This window comes from Athene noctua, chromosome Z (genome assembly GCF_965140245.1).
Source record: "Athene noctua chromosome Z, bAthNoc1.hap1.1, whole genome shotgun sequence".
Lineage (NCBI taxonomy): Eukaryota > Metazoa > Chordata > Aves > Strigiformes > Strigidae > Athene > Athene noctua.
The window spans coordinates 13,472,054-13,496,820 of record NC_134077.1 but is presented as its reverse complement, the minus strand read 5'-3'; the positions used below and the strand labels follow the sequence as shown (position 1 = coordinate 13,496,820).

The following is a 24,767-nucleotide window of genomic DNA, read 5'->3' as shown; positions in this document are numbered from 1 at the left end:
CTTCATTCAGTAACTTCATCCAAATGAAGTAGTTACTACAGAAGATAGAGCATACTAATATGTAAGAAAGAACAGTGGAATTAAATTCACAGCATCAACCTTAATTTTAGAATTTTCTGTTTTTAAGAGCTTCCATTTTTCAATCTTAGTAATTATTTGAAAGAAAAACACTCCAGACTCTTGCAGCATACTAAAGTTGATGAGAGTCAAGGAAGACTGTAAGGACTGGAACTTCAGGCCAGGAGATGGGAATCCAGTGTTTGTGCCACCCTGTCATGTGAAAAGTATTGGTCTGCACCTGAAAGTGTTGTATGGAATTTTATTTGTCTCCTGTTCATCTTTTAAACTAGAGAAGAGTAGAAGTGTGTGTTTTGAATAAAATCTTTAAGATACTGCATCACTTCAGATCAATGCTCTCTTCCCTCCAATACTACTTGCTTCTCAGAATGGTCCACGATTGTTTTCTAAAATTACCAAAGGCACACAAAATAAATAACATGAAGTAGGTATGCCACAGCTAAGGCGCAAATGAAGGGTGCATGGGCAAGGTGATGGAAGCAGTTCATAAAAACAAAGGCTTATCAATCCAAAGCACTAGCAATGCAGGAGAAACCGACTTTAATGAATGTAGTAGACAACACTGTCCAGCAGGAATGGCTCGCTGGCAGTAAGTTTAGGGCATGATTGCAAGCAGTAGTATGAGTGGTGCCCAGCACAGAGCTGAAGCTCAGTATCCAGGCAAACATAATCTGTGAATAACCCTGGTCTAGAGTCTGCAGTCCCTACAACAGTAGTTAATAATAAACACCCAGGAAAATATTTACTTTCTACTGATTAGCCAATATAAAGATTAGCTAATTGCCAGTCTCTTAATCTAAATCATGAAAGCACAGTAATACCACAGACTGTGACTCAGAGGAGATGGTTCAGGTACAAGGGTAAATGACCAAAGTACAGAAACCACCACCACAGGCATCAGTAATTTGTTCTACTTTAGTAGAGTATTAGAGGGCAAATTTCTGACTCTGTGAAAGTTTGTGGCAAAGCCTGTTTACTGCAGCAAGGCAAGATCATCACCCCAGTGACTGGACTAAACAACTCACAAACAGCATTTTTTCTAGGATGTGTAGATTTTAATGAGGTAGCACAAGGTAGTTTATGCAGTTGCTTTCTGTGGATGAAACTGAGCTTTCACTAACTCAATCTATAATTCATAATCTCAGATAGAGCCAGATTCTCAAGCAGCATGAATTCACATCTACTACTGATCTCAGGATAGATCCACTTTGGCACTTTTTGCTGGTGTCTGGTGGGATGTACACTTATGAGAGTGAGCAATAATATGTGAATTCACACTCACACAGAAGCAGAGAAACAAAGAAAGGCAAAGAGAAGCTCCAAACTGAACAATCTGTTGAAACTGCAGAGATTAAGCTGCGGCATTTGACAAGTGCTTTGTACAAGAGATAGTGTGTCACAACAGCAGACAATATGATGTCAGAAATTTGGAGTATCACCCAAGTGGTCTCTGTGGATATCAAGAAGTGTTATGCATGGAGCACAGCTCCTACTCGGGTAAGGCATAAATGCAGGCTTTGGGATAAAGCACCCATGCTTGAAAGCTTTGATAAACTTGGCACACAAAAATATCACCATAAATTTCATGAGAATGTTTAAAGTTCTTAGTTTAAGGTTAATGATGATACGTTTGAAGTGACTAGAGAAGTTTCACCCTAAGTAGTGACCTACTGTTTGCATTTTTAGGCATTTATAATTATCAAGATTTGAAATATTAAAACAGATAAGAGCAATTCTTGCTTTTCCATTTAGCAAAGCCAATAAAAACTGTACTGATACTAGTATCTCTTTAACCATGTATTAAGATGGACTAAATTATAAACAATATACATTTGAAAGGGGAGAATCAAGGTTTTGTGTACAGCTACAACTTCACACTCCCACCTTAGTTTTTTTCCAAAGGACTGAAAAGTAAGAGTAATTGTTAACAACATATCTGATACAAATTGTAAAAGTCTGGCATGCAGGGTAGCCAACCTGTACCAGAATTGCCTGTACCTCTGCAAGATACGATGATGTAACACACAGTATATATAATTTTTTGAACACTGTAGAATACACTAATTTCAGTATAGGAATTATATACATTTGACAGGATGACACAGAAAGTGACTCACAGACATAATTCAATAAAGCTCACAAAAGCAGTCTGATAAGGCGTGAAACTCAGCCCAGTGTCGTGCTACCCACACTGGGGTTTTAATCTGAAAACAAACTCCTTTCCTACACCTGTCGCCTCTGTAGTGAATTCATACAGCCACCTATTTGCTGCTGTGCATTGATGATGAGTATTAAATGGTATTGCATAGATAAGCACTGCATGCCTTGGTTAATTGATTTGTTTATCTCTCATGCCTGTTTATTTCTTAGTTTGTTAAAATCCAATTTTTCAAAGTGGATTTAATGCTCACAAAATGCTCCCCTCACATCCCTGAAACTGAAATAATTTAATAAGGTCCTGACCTGAATGTTTCTGCCACAGAGTACCCATTGTCATGGTTAATGACAACAAAAAAAGCAGGTGCAAAGTGCTGCACAATTAAACCATAGCAAAATCCAGACCTTATCCAGTGTGTGATCATGGTTATTTGGATATGATAAAACAAACAGCATCCGGGGAAATGAAAGTAGGTGACACAACAGAAATTGCTTGTTCCTATTCAACACAAACTCCAAGACTCAAAAGTTAGAGGAGACAAATGAAACTGAAAATAATTTAAAGAACTGCAGTGTCCCAGTAACATGACGATGTCTGTGGAAATAAACCTTTATATAGAATAGTGTCTCTAAGGGAGGTGGATAAATAAAACAAGCTAGCTTCATTTGAATGAAAATGCACTTATTTTTATCTCTGCCGTTTCTTGTGGCTGGCAGTATAGCAGTGGATTCAATCAGCGCCTGCATTACAGGACCAGGACCTGGAAAATAAAGGGGTATTCTGGCAACAGACCTCTTCTGTTTGTTATTGCACAGTTAGAACAAATTCTGCATTCATATTTGCAGCCTTTACACATTTTTGTGGTCCAACTAATTTAAAGAAATAAATAAAATGAGCATGGAATTGATTTTAAGGGCCTCTTTGCTGTCTCCTACCTGGTAACCTGAAATACTGTTAAGTTCGAAAAACTGTGTTAATCCAATGCCTGTTTCATCACCTCTTCTGGATGGATGTCTGTTCCTGTGAGCAGCCTAAACAAAAACAAGACGACCATGGCCTCCAGTCAAACATGGCTGCTTTTCTGGCAGGCTGCATTAAAAGAGCAACTCTGCATGAATGCGATCTTTATTAAACCTCGTTTGATTTAACCAAACACAACCCCCTGTGCTCAGCGCAGGGGAAACTGGAGCCATTTCTGGCCAAAGCTCCACCACACTGCTGGCCAGGCAGAAGGCTGCCGGGCTGATGGCCTCCATTGTGACAATCTTCCCTTTGTGGCACCACTGAGCTGATGGCTCTGCACGGGTGTGCTGCAAGCATCCAGATCTTGATTAAAGTTTGTATTTATTTAAAATCCCCGTGGCATACTTTCCACAAGCTGCTGTTCCAGCTCTGTCCTGATCAGATTGATCAGAGACTGTTCAAGATGTTGCTACTGCAGCTGCAGGCTTTGCCCCTTCAGGAGAGGCTACAGCTGCTGTAGCAGGAGCAACAGATCCAGATAGCCCAGTTTAAAGGCACATCTGGTGCCAAAAAGCCGTTTTAATCAGCTCTTCTGCGAATATCCAAGAATGTGACCCAGAAAGGCAGATGTGTGTGCAGGTTTGGACCGCCCGTGGCAGCCCCAGCACAGGCTGCACAACCGGCATTGCTGTCAGCCACCCTGTAAAAGAGGACGGCTGGTACTGGGGAGGTTTTCCGCAAACTAGCTGCCGATTTTCACATACTTTGCTGCCTGCCCGACGCCCGGCAGCGAGAGAACGGCCATCTCCTGACTAAAGCGCCATGCGGAGGGGCACCGGGGCGACCCTCGGCGTAAGACGTACCAGGCCGCGCTCAGGAGACGGGGCCGAGAACCGGGAGGGAGCGCAGGCCGCTTCGGCAGGCGCGGAGCCACACGAGCCCCGTCAGGCCGCGGGGACCGCGGCCACGGAAAAGCGCAGAGGCGTGCGCGGGGCCGCCCGCTCCTGCGGGGGCACCTCCGGGCGCGGAGCGCGTCACCGGAACCGTTCGTGCGTCGGCCGTGACCGATGATATATCGGCGCGGGTCGATACCTCGGCGCTCGGCAGGCGGCGGCCATGGCGCTGAGCGGGGTGCGGGTGCTGGAGCTGGCCGGCCTGGCGCCGGCGCCGCTCTGCGGCATGATCCTCGCCGACTTCGGGGCCCGGGTGGTGCGGGTGGACCGGATACTCCAGTCCGCCGTGGCCACCAACGTGCAGGCCCGCGGCAAGCGCTCCATGTCGCTCGACCTGAAGCGACCCGTGGGCGCCGCGGTGCTGAGGCGGCTGTGCCGCGGCGCGGACGTGCTGCTCGAGCCCTTCCGCCACGGTGAGGCGGCGGCCGGCCGGCGGTTCGGCGGTGTCGGGGCGCGGGGGCAGCCTCAGGGAGGTTGTGTGGTGTGCGCCGGAGGTCGGGGGGTGGCGGTCAGGGGGCCGTGGGGTGCGGTGCTGAGGGGGCTCGGGTCACGCTGTGACTTCTTGTAATGCACAAGGTGGGAACAGAACAGCGTCGTGTTACTTCGTGTGACTGGGTGAGAAGTGCTGTGGCGCTGACCGGAGTTTGTAAAATTCAGCAGCCCGGCAGCACCACAGGGAAGGAGAAGCCGTGGAAGGTGCTCAGCCGGGACTTTGTTCCACTGACTGAGACGCTGAACAAATAGTTCTGGATGGCAGCAGCAGATGTCTGAGCTGAGGACTCATGCACGAGCTTGGGCGTCAGTCCTGCAGTGATTTTTCAGGCTTGCTGATGTAATTCAGCTCACATTTGTAAAGTTGGCATCTGCGTAAGATGTAGCAGAGTGTTGGTCTAAGTCTCAGAACTTACGATTTTTCTGAAGACGACAGATCTAACATGCTGTCTTTGTTCATAAACCATACACAGGCAGTCATCTGGTGCTCACGCACAGGCTGTTTCATTATCCCTCCTGTTCCTTGAGGATGCAGTTCTGTTGTGAAGACGGTCAAGAAGGCCAGGTTGGACAGGGTGCTGAGCAACCATATCTGGTTGAAGATGTCTCCACTCATTGCAGGGCGGTTGGACTAGATGACCTGTACAGGTCTCTTCCAACCCAAACCATTCTGTGATTCTATGATCATGCCTCAGTGAGGAGCTAGCTGAAGTGTTTAGGGGTTCCTGCAGTCAGTTTTAGAAATAGAAGGCTGTAGCAGTTAAACAACACACATCACAAACAAGTTACATATTCTGTGTCACAGATAATGCTTTTTCATTCTGAAAACAGTTTTATGATTGTCATGTTTTTTACCTGAAGAGTTTTTTGTTTTGTTCCTCAGAAGCTGTGCAAACAAAACTAAGACATTAAATTCCATTCTTCATTGTAGCTAGTTTCTTATTTAGTTTGTTGGTTTTTTTTTTTCATATCATAGAAATTTCCATTTTCTTTAGTTTTAAAAGCACTTTTTTCTTTTTTTTTAAAGTATGGAAAGGCAGGTAATCTTGTAAGTAAACACCAGGTTTTATGGGCCTGTAACTGAACTATGAAAATCTGTGATCCAGCATGAAGCTGGTGTGAACCAGTGAGAAGATGAAAGCCCAAGTGGCAGCAGAGTTTCTCTGAACACGCATGTACCATTGACCTTCCAACAATGACTGTGATGCCAGGGTTATTTGGCACCCAGTTTTCACTTGTCCTTTTGAAATTCTTGCTCTTTATCAAATTTCACTGCTTTCTTCATGGCATTAATCACTTGCCACTGCCCAGTAAGTAACACGATAGAAATAGATCTTAGGAATTTGAAGGTTTAGTAATAGTATGGACTAGTCCATGAAACGAGTTGCGGTAATAGATTCTGGGGCAGAATAGCCGTTGAAATTGCATTACCCATTCCCCTCCAGAATGTGTCTCCCTGCAGTGCCAGTATAGACTGTAGGGCATAGTTTAATCAAGCTCCACTGACCCAATAAAAATCCATAATTTATCTGCAACTTGAATTTTCTTCTTTTAGAAACCACTATTTTAGAACTGCAAGATCAAAATTTTGGCCTTGATTGCTATAAACCCATGCTGACCAACCTACATTTCACTGATGTCTAAAAGTTCCTTATTCTCTGCATTACAAAAGAACCCATTTTCTTCTGTGCAGTTGTTGCAGATCTGTTGTGGAGTAGTGGCATGATCCATTTGCATCAGTGAGTTAAAGGACAGAGGAACACATGGGGTACTGCGAGACTAATAATGGTGAGGAAAGAATATTCTAGTGAAAAACTGAAGCAATTGCAGGTCACTTTAATTTGGAATCCAGAAGAGTTTGCTTTCTTTTGTTTTTTTTTTCCTCCCCCAAGCCTTTGGTAGCTTTCTGTCCCATTCAGCAGTACAGGGATTACAGCAAGCTGTCTGGCAGTCTTTTGGGGAAGTAAAACTGGAAGAAAAGCTGAAAAAGAAGGGACCTTAAAACTTTATTTCCACTTAATTGGCTTGTATTCAAAGTGCATGCAGTATGTTGGTAATTTCTAACATTCTGGCTTTTCGCACTGTAATATAGATCCTGAATTACAATATATTAATAAATTGCAATTCAGTTCTGTTGTATAATTTAACTTTGAATCATATATATATTTTGAATCTTATTAAAAATAAATGTGAATTAGCATTCTGTGTCTTTGTCTTTTTAAGGTGTCATGGAAAAACTGGGACTTGGTCCAGATGTCCTTCTGCAGGAGAATCCCAGACTCATCTATGCTAGACTTACTGGATTTGGCCAGTCTGGAAAACATGCCAAGTCTGCAGGTCATGACATCAATTATTTGGCTTTGTCAGGTAGGCTGTTGAATTTCCTGTCAAATAAGGTTTTTTCCCCACTTAAATCAAGACTCAAGAATTAATTGAAAGGTTATTTGCAGATAGCTCAAGTTACCTGGGGTGCAGTCTGATGAAATAGCTGAGCAGATCTGAAGAGACTCTGTGAAAGGAGGGTTTTCCTCTCCTTCTGTGTGCTTCTCCCTGCTCCTTTCTCTTAAGTCAGCTCTGGTGCTTCCTTAACCCCTCTGTTAGCTCCCTCACAAGTCAAAAACTGGCCAGGAGAAATAAGGATGTTTTTCTGCCGTGTTATTGAGGTGAAGCAGTCCATTAAGGGATCCGACGAACATAAAAAGTCAGAATAGGAAAGGAGGAACATGGACTGCATGGGTTTTTCATTTTGGCAGCAGTAGTGAGCTGTTAGACTGGATCAGCATTGTCTTCTCAGGCTACACAGTATTTTCCTTCCATTGTACTATTTTATCTGAATGAAGTTTTTCTCTTTGAAGAGAGGACTGAAGTTTTCATGTATTTCTGTCTTTCTTCAGGGCCTCTCTCTGGAAAACCTTATGTTCATAATCCCAAAAGGTCTACACATTATTTTGCATGTCTGTGAGCAGCTTTTTTTGAGTGAAGAAAAACTAGGCAGCCTAAGCCATTTGAGCTCTTGTGCTTTTCCGCTGCAAATATCTCTCCATTGATACCAACCAAAAGGAAAGCAGGCTTAAAATAAAGTGGTAATGCTGTTTCCTTAAGGTGTTGTAGACAGTATGCTGGTTTTAAGTGTCACAATTCTACAACTATGTAGTAACAAACAATAACGAAATTACCCAACTCTGGTGATAACAGTCCGTGTCATGCATGGCCCAGCTACTGCTGTTCACACTGCTTCTGCTGCTTCTCTGAACCTGCAAGGGAGGTGCAGAAGTGTCCCAAAGCTTCTTGTCTTCCCGCTGGACACAGCATTTCTTTTAGTCCCAGCAAAGGGCCAGAGCAGAGGCACTGCAAATGGGGGGATCTGGTACCACTTACTATGGGGGTCATTGTGTTGTGGAATTAAGTTTCTTCAGGGATGGGTTCAGTCTTCTCTCATTATGTAAGATTGTCAAAATACAAAAAAGAGAAGAGTGCCTTGTTTGAAACACTTTTGACTTCATATCCAGATGATTTAAAAGTTTTTTATTTTTTATTAGCATAGGGAAAGCATTGGTACAGAAACAGTATAGTCCATCTCTACCTTAGATTGTAGTACTTCTGTTCACAAAAAGAAGTGTTTTTTTCTCTGGAGCCGATTTAATTGGTAGTATTTTGGTTAGTGCTATCTTCCTTAAATCATTTTGCTTGAAATTTCACAGGTCAAGTTTTTCTCCTTATTTAAAACATACAGGACAAGGTGTTAGGGAGGTATCATTCCTCAAAATGAGATCTCATATTCTGAGAATTTTCCTGATGAGCATTGCCTTTTTTCTTTAACTAAAGTCACTTTCATGGGAAACTCCAGATACAAGTTAATATGTTAATCTGCCTTTAGGCTGTTAAAAGTGAGATTTCAGTCAGGAACAGGGCTTTATGCTAGCACTACAGGGTCTGGAAACTTACTCACACTGTGCACTCAGATGCTTGAACTTAGAAAGTAATTGCATTAGACCATTAGCTAACTAAACAGGCCATCAGAGTCATGCAGTTCTCAGGAAATTTTGACCATGTATGCTTCAAGTCTCAGATCTTAGACTACAGGCATAGGAGAAATATGATTATACTGCGGAGTTTCTTGCCTGCCCGAAGGGAATAGCTATGAGGGAACTACAGAGAGTAAGGTGACAGTAAAGAGGTTGTTCAGGATGGCAGAGAAATGCTAACAGGTGCAAAGCTCTTTCTGAAGTAAACTGGCTTAGCCTTTGCTCTGTTCTCTTTCAACATAATTGCTGGCATGAACATAGGTTCCCCGTGTCTGTTGTATGCAATCAGAGGTAATCTTTCAGTGTTATTCACACATTCTTCTTATACACTAAGTTTTTTTTTCCGAAAGGTTTTTGAAGAGGGAGGATAGGACAGAAGTCTAGTTTTTGGTGTGAAATCCTTTGTTAGAATTTTTTTTTTAATTAAATTTGTCCCTGTATAGCTAAATTATCAATGGTTTATCTGTGAGACTTTTATTAATCTCTTTAAATGCATCTTCACTGGTAAGATCTCATATATTCTATCTTTTTGTGAATTAAAGAGTAAATATTTGCTAAGATACAGCCAACTAGAGACAGAAAACTGTTAGTAGAAGTTTGCTTTATCCCTTGTTTGAAAAGAATGAAACTTTAATTGTAGAAATGTAGAAATGAATGTTTATAATTAATTTTATACTTAGGTTTGCTTTGTTTGCTCTACTGTCAGGAGTGCTATCCAAGCTGGGTAGAAAAGATGAAAATCCTTATGCACCCTTAAATCTTCTGGCGGATTTTGCTGGTGGAGGTGTCATGTGCGCATTCGGCATTGTTACAGCACTTTATGAACGTACCAGATCTGGCAAAGGCCAGGTCATTGATGCAAGTATGGTAAGTTTGGTCTAAAGGTAGGTGGGGTTTCTTAGGTTTGCTTGTTTGGGTTACTTTCCCAGTCTCAGTGTGTAAAATGGAGGAAATAGGAGCTTTTCGTAAGATTTAAAATTGATAACTTGGTCAAGGGAAAGTAAGTAATACATAAAATAGCTATTACTTCATGTTCAAGCAGTTTTTGCATATCCCTGTTGCCATAACATCCTTCTGACATGGGACATATGGCTTTCCCCCTGTGCCATTCCCTCTCTTTCCTTTTACCAGTTGCCTTCTTCACAAAATATTAGCTGCATATATTTGATGAGTAAGCCTGGTGTATGAAGTAGGTTATCTAATAAATAATTAACATCATGCATAGCAGCAAACATGAGGATCCTAATAAAATGAAGAATTGCGTTAGCTTTATTCAAGATACATCTGCTTATGAATTTGTGACAGGTCATGTCTTATTAGAAGCACTGTGCCCTTGAATAATTGCGGTGGATTCCAAGAGTTTGCATTAATGTACCATAAAATAAATGAAAGACTAAATGAGCTTAATATGGATTTTTTCACTGCAAGGCCACCCACTTCCAGAGGAAAAATGTATGTTTGCATTTATCTGTGAAACCTGTATTATATACAAGTGGGTTTTTTTCTCTCTATCTCTCCGTTTTAGCTTTTAAAGAGCATTGCAGTTAAAATGGAACCTCCCTTCAAGGTGTCGTGGTACAGTGAAGGCTATCATTTGAACTAATATAAATTTGATAAATATTGTAATATATGTATAATTGAATATATAAAAGTGTATATAAATATATATTTATACATTTATATGTATATACATTTTTATATATACAAATTAAATATATCTTGAAATACATATATCAGTATAATTGAAATAATATAAAATGAATATAAATTGAAAAAAAATATATTGAAGAAAATCCCTTTGTTGAAGAGGTCTTGAAGACAGAAGAATAGCAAGAGATGTTAGCTCTCTTGACTTGAGAAAGTTTTTGGCAAATTCACATGACATTCTTAGAAAACTGTCCTACATGAAAATTCTGTGGGATCAGTGCAAAACTGACTGTTTTAAAAACATTTGCAAAAATGTTTTTAGCCTGACAATAGTTAGTAGTAGTTGATCATCAAAGTGAAAAACTTATCAAATGGAGTTCTGCAGATTGTTGTTTTGTTTTCAGTGTTTTCTCCAATAAGCTGAATAATGGATGAGTGATTGTGTTTAGTAAATTGACAGATGATAATATGTGTGGGAAGAACTACAAGTGTGTTGGACATTTGGATTAGAATTAAAAATGACCTTTTCAAGTTGGAGAAATGACATGAAAAAAATTGGCTGAAATTTATGGAGACCAATGGTCTGTAGTCCTCTTAGGCAAAACAATTAGCTGCACAAATGCAGTATGAGAACAATTGACTACAAAACAGTCCTGGGGTTTGTAGTAGTCACAAGCTGAACATGAGTCTACAATATCATGCTGTTGTAAAACACATACACACTGTATTAGGATGTATAAGCAGGAAATAGAGCCAGCAAAATTTCTGAAGTAATTCTTCTAACCTATTCAACATTTATAAGGCCTCAGGAAAATACTGTTTCTGATGCTGGCTATCACCTTTCCAAAAAAATGACTGATTTGAGGAAATCTGAGAAACACCACAAAAATGATGTGAGTCTGAAAATACGACCTACAAAGAAAAATTGAAGGATTTTTGTATATTTCTGAAGCAGAAACTGTGGAGAATTGTGGCAAGTCTTCAAATATTCAAAAAGACATTTATTGAAGTTTAGAGTATTACCCTATTTCACTATCGGTGGTTTAAGTCATTAAAAGAATTTGTTATGAGAAGAATCATTGTAAGTCTGCTAATGTCATGTTGAGATCTGTGGCTCATTGGAAGTGGAATGTGTGCAGGTTTTTGTGGTTTTAAGACATCAAAACTTCTCCAGTTTTTTTCTTGTCTCATTATAATTGTGGAATTTACAGTTCCCTGCTGATGTTCCTGGTGTCCTGTGAAATAGATGTAATATTGTCCAGTGTCACAGCCTATTTTGTTATGTTCCTTTCACCTGAACAGACTTCCAGTGAGACAACTGATGAATACCATACATGCATCATCAACAGCAAAGACAGTTAAATAGACTGGGTTGGTGACCCTGTTATTATATCTAAGTTTGTTTCATGGAGGTAGATATTTTTAAAATCACAATACCACAGCATTTCAGCTGTCATTTCATTTTAACATTATTTTTTATTTAATAGCCCTGTTACTTAAGTTGTTGTACAGTTTAGGTAGTCTCAGTGTTATCAACTCTGACACGTGGTGGCATTTTCTATGGTAGAAGAGGGAGAATTAATTTCTTTTTTCACAGCTTTGTGTCATCAGGATTTCTGATACTGAGTTTTCATCTTCATAGATTGTTTACTGACCACTTGTTTATTTTTCCCTTTTATTGTCATGTCTATTTTTCAGAATTAATGTAAAAAAATTAAATATTTCTTGTCTTTGAGGTTAGTACTTCTGAATTGAGATCCAAATTTTTGTGATAGAAGAATTTGTTATTTATCTTTTATTTCTCATTACTGTACTGAAAGCTGAAAAATGCTTTGGGTGCATTCTTATGATCAGTGATACACACATGAGGAACCCCTCTAGTTAGTGAAACTGAACTGGTACAAGAAGAGATTAGGATCAGGCCAAGGGCTAGATTTGCATCATGTGTACACAGTGTCCAGTGTTATTGTTGCACTGCATAAAAAGTAGACACCAGGGCCTTGTTTCCAGGTATCTACCTCAGAAGAATTAAATGTCTGGTCTGAATTGTTTCATGTTAGTTGCTGTCTCTTCTCACTGTCTGTGTAGGGATCATGGGTATCTTACAGTGAGCCATATAGTTCCTGCATGCTGAGTAGGATGTGGAGTGGACACTGCAATATGATACAGTAGGCACACTTGAACATCCACACTGGAATAGAGGCATGTGAATCAGGGCCACACTTTAGGTTCACTCCAAAGTCAGACACGGAGTCTTCTGCTGATGGTAGGCATCTGACCAAACATGACTCACTCTTTGTGAAAAGACAGCCACAGTAGAAGATGGTGGTAGTGATTCACTTGCATAACAGTCTCATGGCAAGAGCATTTAGCTGTCCAGCGGAAGACTGGCCTTCCAGGTTTTTCTCAGCCTGGAGGTATTTAAAACCAAAACTCCCACATTGTAGAGGCATTCATCAGTCACGAGGGTAAAGATTAGGTTGGTGTGGGTTCGTTCTCAGTTTTGTTTGAACGGTTTCACTCTGCAGAAGGAACAGAAGACTCGTGGAGCAGACAGGTCACCCAGCAGGGCAATGCCTCTGGATTCTTGTTCTGCTTCAGAGTCTGCTGATGCTTTTATCTTGAGGGAGCCATTAAGTGAAACACATAACTGTTACTGTAATCATTCTGCAATTATGGCTAAGTGGAGTCTCCTCATGTTGTCCTTTTCACGTTTTGAAAGAAAGTGACTACATTAGTGTGTGTGTAGTGTTATCTGAGCAGACCTTTGGAGGTTTCGTGCAGATGTTAGACACATTTTCACTTGCCTCTGAATTGCAGTGGGTCTCAGGCATAAAGTAGCTGTCCAGTTGTGCAGCCAGGGATATTTTTAAAGTCCCTATACTAGTCCAAAACAGATGTGCCATTTTAAGTGTTTCCAGGGGAAGTAGCGCTGTGCATAGGTATTGCAAGTAGTTCCGTCAGCACCAAAATCTAATTTGCAGTTAGAGTTTATTCTGATATTATCCACATATACTATTATCCTCACTTCCAATGGTTTCTGTGTATTTTTGTTAATATGAACAGTGGAAGATCAGATCATTAGTAAAGCAAACACTATTTTGATATTCTTGCAGTCATTTTGCAAACATGTAAATGAAGGTATACATGATTTTCTCATATGAAGGTACTTTAATTGACTGTAACATAGGACAAGCAGGACAGATATATTCTTGTCCTTGTGGCGGGTATATGAGAAAGAGGCCGAGTAATACACATTAAATGAAGAACGCTTCATGACTGCATACTGCAAAGATTTGTGTGTTTTAAATTCTTGCTTAGAAAGATAGAAACTAATAGACCTTTCCACATGAAAGTTCTGTAGCTTTTTATTTTTGTACAGTCTCTGTGCTTCTCTCTCTAGACAATATTGGGTTTATTTTACACAGCTGAAAATGCATGAATCAAAATGATACTCAAAATGATACAGCTCAGATTTTTCTCTCTTCTACTGGCTTGTTTCTGACCATATACTGTTACTGCCTCATCTTCTCTTACAGTTTTTATAATGCAGTTGGAAGAAAATGGATTCTGCTGGTGAGCAAAATTAGGATGTGATTTTGCTTAGAAAGACTGGTAGAAGCTTGATAATTGTTGAAAGGCTGAAGAAACTGAATTTTCGTCTGGCTGTACTCCACATAGCCAAAATTTTAATGTTGAAATTGGAACAGGATTAATTGTGTTTTCTAGTGCTGTATTCATCAGACACTTACCTATTTAGAGATTACCTTGCTACGTCTATGTACCTGTCAGTGATGACAGTTGGAGAATTTTTGTTTTAACTTAGTGATGGAGATGTGCTTCCCAGTTCCCATGGTATAAGAGAGCTTTAACCTTTGTTTTCAGTTTTATTCTAAAAACAGCAGTCATTTTCTAATCTGCAAATTCAAAGAAGTTAATGTTGAGATAAAAATTTGACACATATAGGACTGGTATAGGCATCCTGATTTCCAGAGGTTTAGAAGGCTCGACAGCTGTCAGATACTTAATGTTCTATGGAGCTAAGAAGCTTGTCTTAAAATTACTTACATTGTGTTTGTGAACTCACAATTATTATAAACTTGCTAAACTGTAAAGCTTTGTGCATTGAACATGTGTTATCCATCTGAAGCTACATTTTTACTTTTATGCTCCTTCTTTAATTCTAGATGATTTTACATATGCTATATAAACAGTAATTGAAAAATTTAAGAAATTAAAACTGCTTATCAGAGATTTTGTTATTAAAAATCTTAACAAAGGACAGAACTGGTAGTGGTTTTTTGCTGTTTTGTTTCATGTAGAATTAAGGTAACGTGCCAAGTAATTTGCTGAAGCTGTTTTTTGTTGTTTTTTTTTTTTCCTGTAAAACTTCAAGGTAGAAGGAGTAGCATACCTAAGTTCTTTCCTGTGGAAATCACAAAGTTTGGGACTTTGGAACAGACCTCGAGGTGAGAACCTGCTGGACAGTGGTGCACCTTTTTATGAAACCTACAAGACCTCTGATGGAAAATTCATGGCTGTTGGTGCCCTTGAGCCTCAATTCTATGAACAGTTCATAAAGGGTGAGTAGCTTGGAGCAGTTGTTTCACATCAGCAAAGCATGACTGAATGAATTCTTCAGTACTTGGTTTTGATTCATGACATTGGCTATGTTAATTTCTTTGCAAAAGCCAAACACTTCTTGAAACTAATTGTCTAGTAGTGTAGCAGTTTAGTTTACTTTCTTCTTCTAGCAATTCTTTCTTTTTCATCCCTTCTTCACTTTACCCTCAGAAAATACCCTTAAATTACAGGTTTTCTTCTGGAGTTATGTTAATAGTAGTCTGTGATATGGCTGGAGCACTAAACAACTACTTTTGGAAACTGCTTTTTTTTAAGGGATTGTGAACATACTTTAAAAAGAAGAACTAATTCTTCGGTGTTGCACAGAACAATTTCAGTTATTTGTGCTATATTTTTTTTTAAATGTTTCTTGATAGAATGGAATTTTTCTAGAAGCAAAGTCAGCTTTATAAATTAATTTCTACCACACAATTTCAGCTTTTAGTGGCAAGCTATGGATGTAATTTTTGTATTTGACTGAAGACTCTTTAAATATGACTGTTAAATATGATTTACCTATTTGAGAAATTAGAATGGATCATGCAAAATAATTGTATGATGTTAAACCAGAAGTTTGCAGGTGCCTCTCTACCTTTAATCTGTGTGCTTCAAGCTTTTGATTAGATGTGCTTTTAGCTTCTTACTGGTTATTTAAAAATAATTTATTCTGTTGTGCTCCTTTGGTAGATTATTATGCTTTTCATACAGAATTTATGAAAATAGAAAAAAATAATAAAAGAATTTGGTATTTATTATCTTTCTGTTATTCCGAATATGAAGCATATAAAAAATTCTCAGTTTAATTTTAGTTTTGCTCAATGAGCAGGAGTACCAATGAAGGGTATACATGAGGTGGATGTACCCAGTATTATATGAACCACTTTTGTATGTGCATTACTTACATGTGGTAAATCTTTGCCAAGTGAGGATGGTAGTGGTGTAGCTCCATACTCTTGCTCAGTCTCTCCCCACTGATTATTCTTTGAGTTGTAGCATCGATAGGTGTACTGGTTTTAGCTGGGATAGAGTTCAGTTTCTTCATAGCAGCTTGTATGGGGCTGTGTTTTGGATTTGTGCTGAAAATGGTGTTGATAGTTTTAAGTATTGCTGAGCAGAGCTTACACATCATTACTTTTGTGCTCCTCACACTGCCCTGACAGCGACTAGGCTGGGGGTGCACAAGAGGCTGGGAGGGGACACAGCCAGAACAGCTGACCCCAACTGCCTGAAAGGATACTCCATACCATATGATGTCATGCTCAGCAATAAATGGGGGTGGGGGGGAGGCTGACAGGGAGACCACTGCTTGAAGACTGGCTGGGCATCAGTCGGTTGATGGTGAGCAGTTGTTTTCATTTGCATCACTTGTCTTTCTTGAGTTTTATTTTCCTCTCTCTTTGTTATTACTTTTTTCCTTCTTTTCCTTACAGTTTTAAAAATTACTATTATTGTTTGTAATATTAAACTGTTTTTATTTCAAACCATGAGTTTGTTCCTCACTTTTACCCTTCCGGTTCTCCCCCCCATCCCACAGCGGGAACGGGACTGAGTGAGCAGCTGTGTGATGCTTAGTTGTTGGCTGGAGTTAAACCGTGATGATTCTTATCACCGCCAATTACTGCCAGCTCAGTCCCAGTCAGCTATGTGGTGCAAACAAGAGCACAGTCAGTGCCAGGGCCTGCACTTCCAGGAATGTTTGAAATTCAGAAGTATGGTAAAATGAAATGAAGGTATAGGGTTGTAAGGTGGGGTATGCCTATGAGCAGGATTCCAAAGAGAAATCTTTTTCTATACACTTTGGCTCTGTTCTTTTGCAAACTGTGGTGCTCCTGAAGTTCTTGCACATCTGTGGGTGTAAATGGCTGCTTCTCTATGTAGTTTAAAAAGGGCTGTGCAGTTGTGTAGAATAGCCAGATTGGTACATGCTGATACATGGAACGTGTCAGGCAGGTTCCTGGAGAGTCTCAGGAACATGTCTAGCATTATGTGCTGCCCTGAGATCAGATGTCAAGTTTGGAAGAGCCATGGTTTTGGCTGAAGAAGCTGGTACTTTGTCCCTCACTGTTCTGACAATAACTTGTTTGCGAACTCCAGGTCTAAGCTACACATTTGTGAAAAAGAAAGCATAGTCGATTATTCCATACTTTGCATTTCTTGGAAATGTTATTCTCATCCAACCCCTTAAGATATTTTTGCTTGCAAGAAATGGAGTTGGAGAACAAAAATAAATATAAAACTGAATCAAAGTAAAATATAAGCCCTTGCTCTGGAAGTTTGGGAATTTTGAATTCCAATACACGTCTTCAGGGAGAATGCCTGTATTAAATAAAAAGGAAACAAGAAAAGGATAAAGCTGCCTACTCAAATACCCATATGTTTGCCTTAAAGTGATCAAACACTGGCCTGCAGTATTCATGGCTGCAGTATTTTGTTCTTCTCTAGAGATAAGTTGAATAGTGCTTATTTTTAAGCTATACAAATTCTGCAGTTAATAGAATCTGGTCTTGTTTGTCACTACTCCTCTCTCAACCAGCCAGCCAGCTTATCTAGAGTGAATCCAGAGGTCAGGCAATATGACATGATCACTGGCTGGTCTCTGTCTTATTTAGGTAACTCTTTACTGAGGAAAATGCTAAAATTCTCTGTTTTCCTCTTAGTTGTTTCTCAGAAATTTAGAACATAAAGTTGGAACAACAGCTATGAATTTACCTATCTATATTGGAGCACCCACACTGGAAAACTTTATTTTCATGTTTGAAGGTATTCCTTATGGTTACAATGCACAGAAATGGCTGTTAAAATTGCAGCTGAAGTTTCAAAAACAGTTATTCCACCAATAAAGAACTAGTGTACCCGTCTGTAAATAGACAACAACTGCAGTCACAGCTGTGCTTGTGTTTCAGTCTGTTTCTGTCATATTTAAAAAATCCAATGTACAGACTACAGTCTTCTAAAGAAATTTTGCTTTTTGCCTTTAATTGTATCACAATCTTTGCTTGTTTACAGTCAATTATTTTTCTTTATTTTGTAAAAGTGTGTGGTTTAAAGTATTAGATGGAACTGAAGATTTTTTTCATGATATTGCATCTAAAATAAGTGGTCTTTCTTAATTGCATTTTAGGTGCATATTATGAATTGCTCAGATTTTCACATAAGAAATATTTATCCCCTTCAGTAGTTAGGTTTCAAGCTTTCTGAAGCAATAGTGTACTAAATTAGAACAGCAGATCCTTCTTGTGTCTTAGGGATTTTTTCCTTTCTGGGATACCTGTTTCAGAAATCCAATTCATAATTTAAGCCTTTGAATGTTATAGGAAAGAAGAAGCTGCTTGTGAGATTTGTATTGCTTTTTCACAGATGTGAGGAGCTTTGATTTAGGCTGAGTCGTCTGTTCCAGGCATTAATTCCCTGCTTTGAAGTAGTTTTAAAATTCTATGTTCCAGTTACAATTTCCGTAATTTTATTTCCTATTTTTTTTCACATAATTCTGGTCAGTTCTGCTGGTGAAATATTTGGTGCTGTTCCATATGAAATATATTCAAGTCACTTTATGTCTCTCTGTCCATATTTAGAGAGTGAGTTCCTTTTGCCACTCTATAATGAGAACACTAGGGTACAGTTGTTGCAGATGTAAGATATGGAGATTTAAAGATTGCAGAGTTGAGAAAGGGACATGATTTCTGAACCATTTGTCACTGGTCACAGAATTCTGGTTAGCTGAAGAGAAACTTAATTTCTTTTGGTTTGGTTCACTTCAGTGTTTCCCTGCAGAATTAAGAACCCACTACTGGACCAGGGTGCGGTTAATGACATTGCGAGGAAGGTTCTTAAGGGGTCTGCAGAGGGAAACTAAGTAAGTTTAAGAAAATACAGCATCTTAGTTTGAGAAGATGGTTGGCTTTGTAGATTGTGCTCAGCAAGGAAAATAAAATTTCCGCTTACTACAAATTATGAATTTGTAAGGTCATATGAGAAACTGAAGCTGTATAAAATAGGTATGGTAAATAATTGCTGTAGTACCTGTAGTATAAGGAGTTGTATTTGGGGCTCACTATAGACTATTTACTGTTAACAAACATGCTGTAATCCTCTTGCTTATATTAATTTTATTACTACAAAAGTCAGCTAATAAATAACTAAAATGCCTTTGCATCTTATGAAAAATCTCATGTAAGAAACATGTGCTTCTAATGTTAAGTGTCAGTGTTTTAGCAAAGAGACAGAGTGTCTTCCAGCTGACCTGCAATTTGCTTCTGCAGGTTTCTCTTGATTTTTAGCAATATATACTTAGTATTGTTGTAGCCAGGCTACAAGAGGCATACAGAACACAGTAAATTTTGATTCTGTGTTACCATTAAACTCAGTTACATAAGGTGAACTTAGTATAGCCTTACATTGATGTAGAAAGCACTAACAGTCACTAAAGTTCTGAACATATATTTCATAGTACTCCTTTCATATTACTTTGATACTCCTGCATTGTGTGACTTCTGTTTAAAAAGAAGGGAAAAAAATGAGGAAGCTCTTGAAAAATATAGTTTAATCATTATGAAGGATTTCCACAGGGCTCTCAGTTTTGTGATTGTAGAGTATTGTGTACTGTATTAAAAATCTGTTAATGTACTGAATTCAATACCGGGTTGTTATTAAGACATGTAAAGTGCACAGTTTCCTCATCACATTTTAGACACCCTCTGTTACACATAATGTTAAGTTTTCCTTGAATTTACTAATTGTGATAAGCCTTAAACACTGTACAAGTATTGTAGAATATAAGGTTCTTGCTGCACCAAAACATCTGCAATTGTGGTAATTAAATATGTAAACTTGGTGTACAGCTATGGATGCATTTGCAGCGATGCTCTTGTAGTACTCTGAGCCTGGTCAATCTTTTACTGAACTGCCACTTTCTAAAAAATGATTTTGTTCTGGAAACTTTGATAAGAGATTTTGCATAGTTACTTTAATGAAAATTCACTGCTATCTTGGAATATTCTAAAGTTCAATTCCCTCTCAGAGTGAGGCTGAATTCTACTGAGAGAGAGAGAGCAATGACATATACCTTATGGATGTGGTTTAGGCCAAAATTAAGGATTCCCATATTAGATGGTTCTGTTCTGTCATGTTGTGGCAACATAATTTCAAAATTACTGTGCAATCAACATGTAATTTTGAAAAGAAAAATCAGAAAATTAAAGCAAGCAAATCCTGAACAAAGCTCTTCTAGGGATCCCAAATGATCTTTTAAAATAGTGTGGCTGAAATACTGTTTATTTCCAACATACCAGAGCAACTTCGCTCATTTATGTAATGAATTTTACTGTTTTCTCTCTTGAAATATGTGCCTAATTTTACTGCAGTTTGTCTAAGAAGTTCTGTAGAAATAGACATTTCAATTGGTTGGGTTAATAAATGACATGCAGATTTATGTCAAAAAAGCTATAGCATTTAAAGGAGACAAAGCTGTATGATTATGAGGAGACATGGTTTTAATTTTTCAAAAATTTCAGAGTTGTGCTAGAGTTACTGGGCTTTTCTAAACAAAAATCTTTAGATGAAAATTTGAGCAAAAAACCTTGGAAACAGGTTGTGATTTCTTTACCAGATATTCTGTATAAAAGATACTTTGCTTTTGATTATGTTGGGTGAAACCTATCATCCTGTGGTATCCCAAATTCTGTGCTGTGTAAGTGTTTCCTTGTTGACTCAGTCACTCCTGCTGCATACCACAAACAGTTAGCACAGGCTGGAAAATGAGAAGCTGTAGTGCTTAAACGTTGTCGGTTCGTGCTATTTAAAGTTGAAGTCTTCAGTGGTCAGTGGAAAATCAGCATGTAACATTAAATTCCAGGTTCTGCATATTGTTCTGTTTTGCTAGAGCATGTATGGTTAGGTTCAGCCAACTTTCCATCTGCCATGATCTTCAAATATAATTGTGTAATGGGATAATAATGGTAGAGCTCGGTTCATGTTGGACTGGCTACTGGAACGCAAACCATAATTAATAAGCAAATAAATACTTACGAAGCAATGTTTCCAATTGACGAGATTTCATGCATTGAGGTGGAACCTCAGATAGTGTGTTGCTACTTAGCTTTACTTACTGTGGAAGGTAAATTTGACTAACCTCCTAGTTCTTAAGTAAACTATATAACATTGTTCATCTTTTAATATTGTACTTTGAAGATTAATAATCAAATTAATTTTGAAAGCATTATTAGCTTCTATTTAATTTGAATGCACAACCAGTATGAGTAATCTTCAGCTGATCATTTTTCAGGATGATATAAATGATTATGAAGACTGGGTTGTAAGTTTAGCGATTTAGTACGTTTAGTGCATGTGACTTGGTAACTCAATAAGGATTGATGCTTACCTTGTAGCAGTTCTTATCCTGACATTCGTAGGAGTCTCTCATAAGGTATGACAATGCTTATTCTGACTGTGTTGTTTCTTCTGAACATCAACAACTGCACTATGATATTTCTAAGTCTGGAGACTGGCAATTTCTCTGTGTTTTCCTTTGCAGTACTAAAGTAAGATTTCAAAGCATGTATTTGTTTTCAAAGCTACTATTTAAGGATTTGTGATAGTGACATTCTTAAATGTTATGATAACTTGGGGGAGACTATGAGCCCCAAGAAGTGCGTGTATAATAGTAAAGTCTATGAACAGAAAGAAAGAACTTAAAGAGCAGAAGAATGGACATTATCTCAATTTCTTCTCTCCTTTATGTTTCAATAGCTATGTCTTGTCTTAGGGATAAAGAAGCTGTAGAAATAGAAGATACAGAAAGTTTTTTCTGCCTATCCACACCTAAAGATTAGAGGAGTTCTGTGTTAATTTTACTTGTAAACAGGCATCTAGTAGCCAAGCCTGTTAACAGTTGCAAGTCAAATCATCAGTCTGATACCAGATATCCAAAGATAAAAGGGAGAATGCTCAAAATTAAATTTTTGCAGAACTCCACATTTTCTCTGCCTTTTATGCAGAGCTCTTAGCAGCTCCCTTTTTTTGTTGTTTGTGAAGCATTATGATAATTGCTCTCTAGCCTTTCTAATTTCTCACATTAACTTCTTTTTTATCTCTGCTTTTTCTGAATTTTTACTGCTGTATTCATGCTTCTGAATTTCAAGAAGTGGCTGTTTGGACCCTTCAGTATACCACTTCTGTTTGTACTATCTTCATTCTGCAAGTGGGGTTTAATTGCCTTTTCTCTTTCTTTTTTCTTACATTGTTTTTGAGATAAACCCTACAAGAAATTATAACAATTCTTGTATCTCCTTGAAGTAGAAGAAAGGAAAGGTAGGGAGTGTAGAGAGCAGAATCCTTGAGAACAGAAACAGAGATGGGAAACTGGCTGCACAGGAGAGATGTAAACTTCCCCGTGAGAAGGAAGGTGGTGCTTAGTTAAGAGAAGGACCTAGGGCTTGCCTAGTTCAGGGAATTTTCAGTACAAAGCTTGTGTGTCCATCTTCTGCTCTTGTGTTTTAGAAGGGATGTGTGTATTGCATACCTGTGTGGGCCATGCGACTGATCTTCTGGGAACAGTTCTTCAGCAGTTAGTGAGTGTAACTCACTATGGGTTTAGGTTTTCCAAAAGCTATGAGCTAGCTGTGGGCTTCACTTTTCTAAAAGAGCAGCAGCGGAGAGTTGGAATCTGGGAAGTGTGCTGAAGAAGGGAGGGCAGCAAACACTGCTGGAGTCCTTTTGGAGGGAGGGAGTTGAGAAGCAAGTCAGCCTGCAGACACCCGCAGCTGAGCTACCTCATGTACATCAAGCCTGGGTGTATCCATCCACACCATCTTCTCATCACTGGCCTAGAAATAACCCGATCATGTTGGACTTCAGACATTCTAGCCTGCTGAATGTCCAGCTCCAGCAGATTTACTGGCTTCTATAAGTATGTTGCTGTAGTCCAAGATCCATTCAGCAGACTTTTGTGTTGCTACTGCCAGGTAGAGAATGCAATACCTGTTATAGAAAGATGTTCTCAGGACAAAATGCTATCCTTAGGTAGCTGCTGCTCTTACGTTTATACAAGTAAGTGTTTATTGTATGTACTTGGTTAAAAGGCTGTAGCTGTTGTGGTTCAGTCAAGTAATAGAACATATTATTCTTCTGCTCCCTCCTCATAGATAACCTAATAAAGTTTGAAGCGACTTTCAGTTAGTGTGCTCTGCTGTTTTGAACTGCCTACAAAATATTAGCTTCTTGAGGAACTTACTTAGTTGTGGACAGCACTTGGTAATTTATCTAAACTATACTATAGTTAATCTCTGCTTTTCTCCTTTCAGGTCTTGGGCTAGATTCAGATAAACTTCCCAGTCAGTTGAGTTTCTCTGAGTGGTCTGAAATGAAGAAAAAATTTGCATCCACGTTTGCGCAGAAGACACAAGCTGAGTGGTGCAGCATATTTGATGGTACTGATGCCTGTGTGACCCCTGTTTTATCCTTTGATGAAGTTGCCTCACATCAGCATAACAAACAAAGAAATTCTTTTATCAAAAATGATCAGGAAGAGATAAGTCCTAGACCTGCTCCTCTTCTATCAAGGACCCCTGCTGTTCCATCATTTAAAAGAGATCCTTTTATAGGAGAACACACAGAAGAGATACTTCTAGAATATGGATTTACTAAGCAAGAGATTGCTAAACTTTATTCTGATAAAATAATAGAAACCAGTAAACCAAAAGCTAATTTATAATCTCTAACTATGCAGATCAGACATATTGCAGGCTGATAGAGTAAATTTTTATGCATTAAAATTTAATTATATGACAAATGTTTGCTTGATACTGCTTTTAAATAATTTTTTGTAAGTTATTGAAGTTTTAAACTTAATTGAAAACAGTGGAAATTATGTACTTGTGTACCTGGATGACCTGCAGTTTAGAATGATACCAAGATTGTGTTCTGAAGATGTACACAGTTTGCTTAGTAAGCAGCTGTAAATCTTCAAAATGTTTCTTTAAATATCATATCCTCTGAAATGTTTGTTTCTTTTCATTCTTAATTACATAATGGCTTTGTAATAGATGTTGTAATTACATGAAGGCAATACTTTTCATAAAATACAGTTATATAGAAGGGATTTTTTTCTCTATCCTACCATATTAATTCATTTGCCTTATGCTAAAATAATGATCGAAATAATGCTGTTTTCTTATGTGCTGCTGCAGAATGATTATCATAAAGTAATTCTATTTAATAGCCTGACTACATTTTCTTAATTGCAGTCTCCTGATTATATTACATTTGGAATTTCAGTTTGCCTAGAAAATCACTTCAGAATAAAATTTCTTATTTTAAAATAGCTGCCAAGTATTAATCCTTTCCCCTCTTTTTGGAAAAATGGTAGGCAGCTTAGCTGCACAGGTTTTAAACAATGGTTATGCTATGGTGGTTTTCATTTCCTTCAAAATTAAATTAAGCGATCATTTGAAACAGTCTCCTTCAAGGCAAAAGAAAATATGCTTTTAAAAAGAATTAGTTATATGGCCTTAACACAGCTTTCTATAGTCTGACATGTCAGGAATTTGATATGAGGAGGTGGGTTTTTTGATAATTTTGTTAGTTTACGTTGCTGAAGATTAGTTTGTTGCTTACAAAGACTTCCAAAGCTGAGATATACTTTGGCTCATTTTACACATATCATGCCCAGAATGTCATCATTATTAGTATTAAAAAATCTTTTACACTCTACCACATAAACATCTGCCTGGAAGCAAGAATTATCTGGTAGGTCCTGACCAATTAGATAAACAGTCAACAGTTATCTTAAATTTCCAGCTAATAATCACTCTAATGTAAATTACTGAATATTAT

The 24,767-nt window shown here is 38.5% G+C and overlaps 1 protein-coding gene across 1 annotated transcript; it reads left to right on the top strand.

Moving 5' to 3' along the window:
* The first annotated feature begins 4,093 nt into the window (after positions 1-4,093).
* Positions 4,094-24,255, top strand: AMACR (alpha-methylacyl-CoA racemase). The gene is made up of 5 exons (XM_074932580.1): positions 4,094-4,565; positions 6,868-7,011; positions 9,376-9,536; positions 14,713-14,899; positions 23,237-24,255. Exons 1-5 carry the CDS (start codon positions 4,316-4,318, stop codon positions 23,644-23,646), a joined length of 1,152 nt encoding a protein of 383 aa, XP_074788681.1. The 5' UTR covers positions 4,094-4,315; the 3' UTR covers positions 23,647-24,255.
* Positions 24,256-24,767: the final 512 nt, after the last annotated feature.

Bases quoted from the DNA above. Each gene is read 5' to 3' on its own strand.
- AMACR (XM_074932580.1), top strand. From the start codon at position 4,316: ATGGCGCTGAGCGGGGTGCGGGTGCTGGAGCTGGCCGGCCTGGCGCCG. The intron at 4,566-6,867 runs GTGAGGCGGCGG...TGTCTTTTTAAG, and splicing joins GCTCGAGCCCTTCCGCCACG to GTGTCATGGAAAAACTGGGA. The intron at 9,537-14,712 runs GTAAGTTTGGTC...TAAAACTTCAAG, and splicing joins AGGTCATTGATGCAAGTATG to GTAGAAGGAGTAGCATACCT.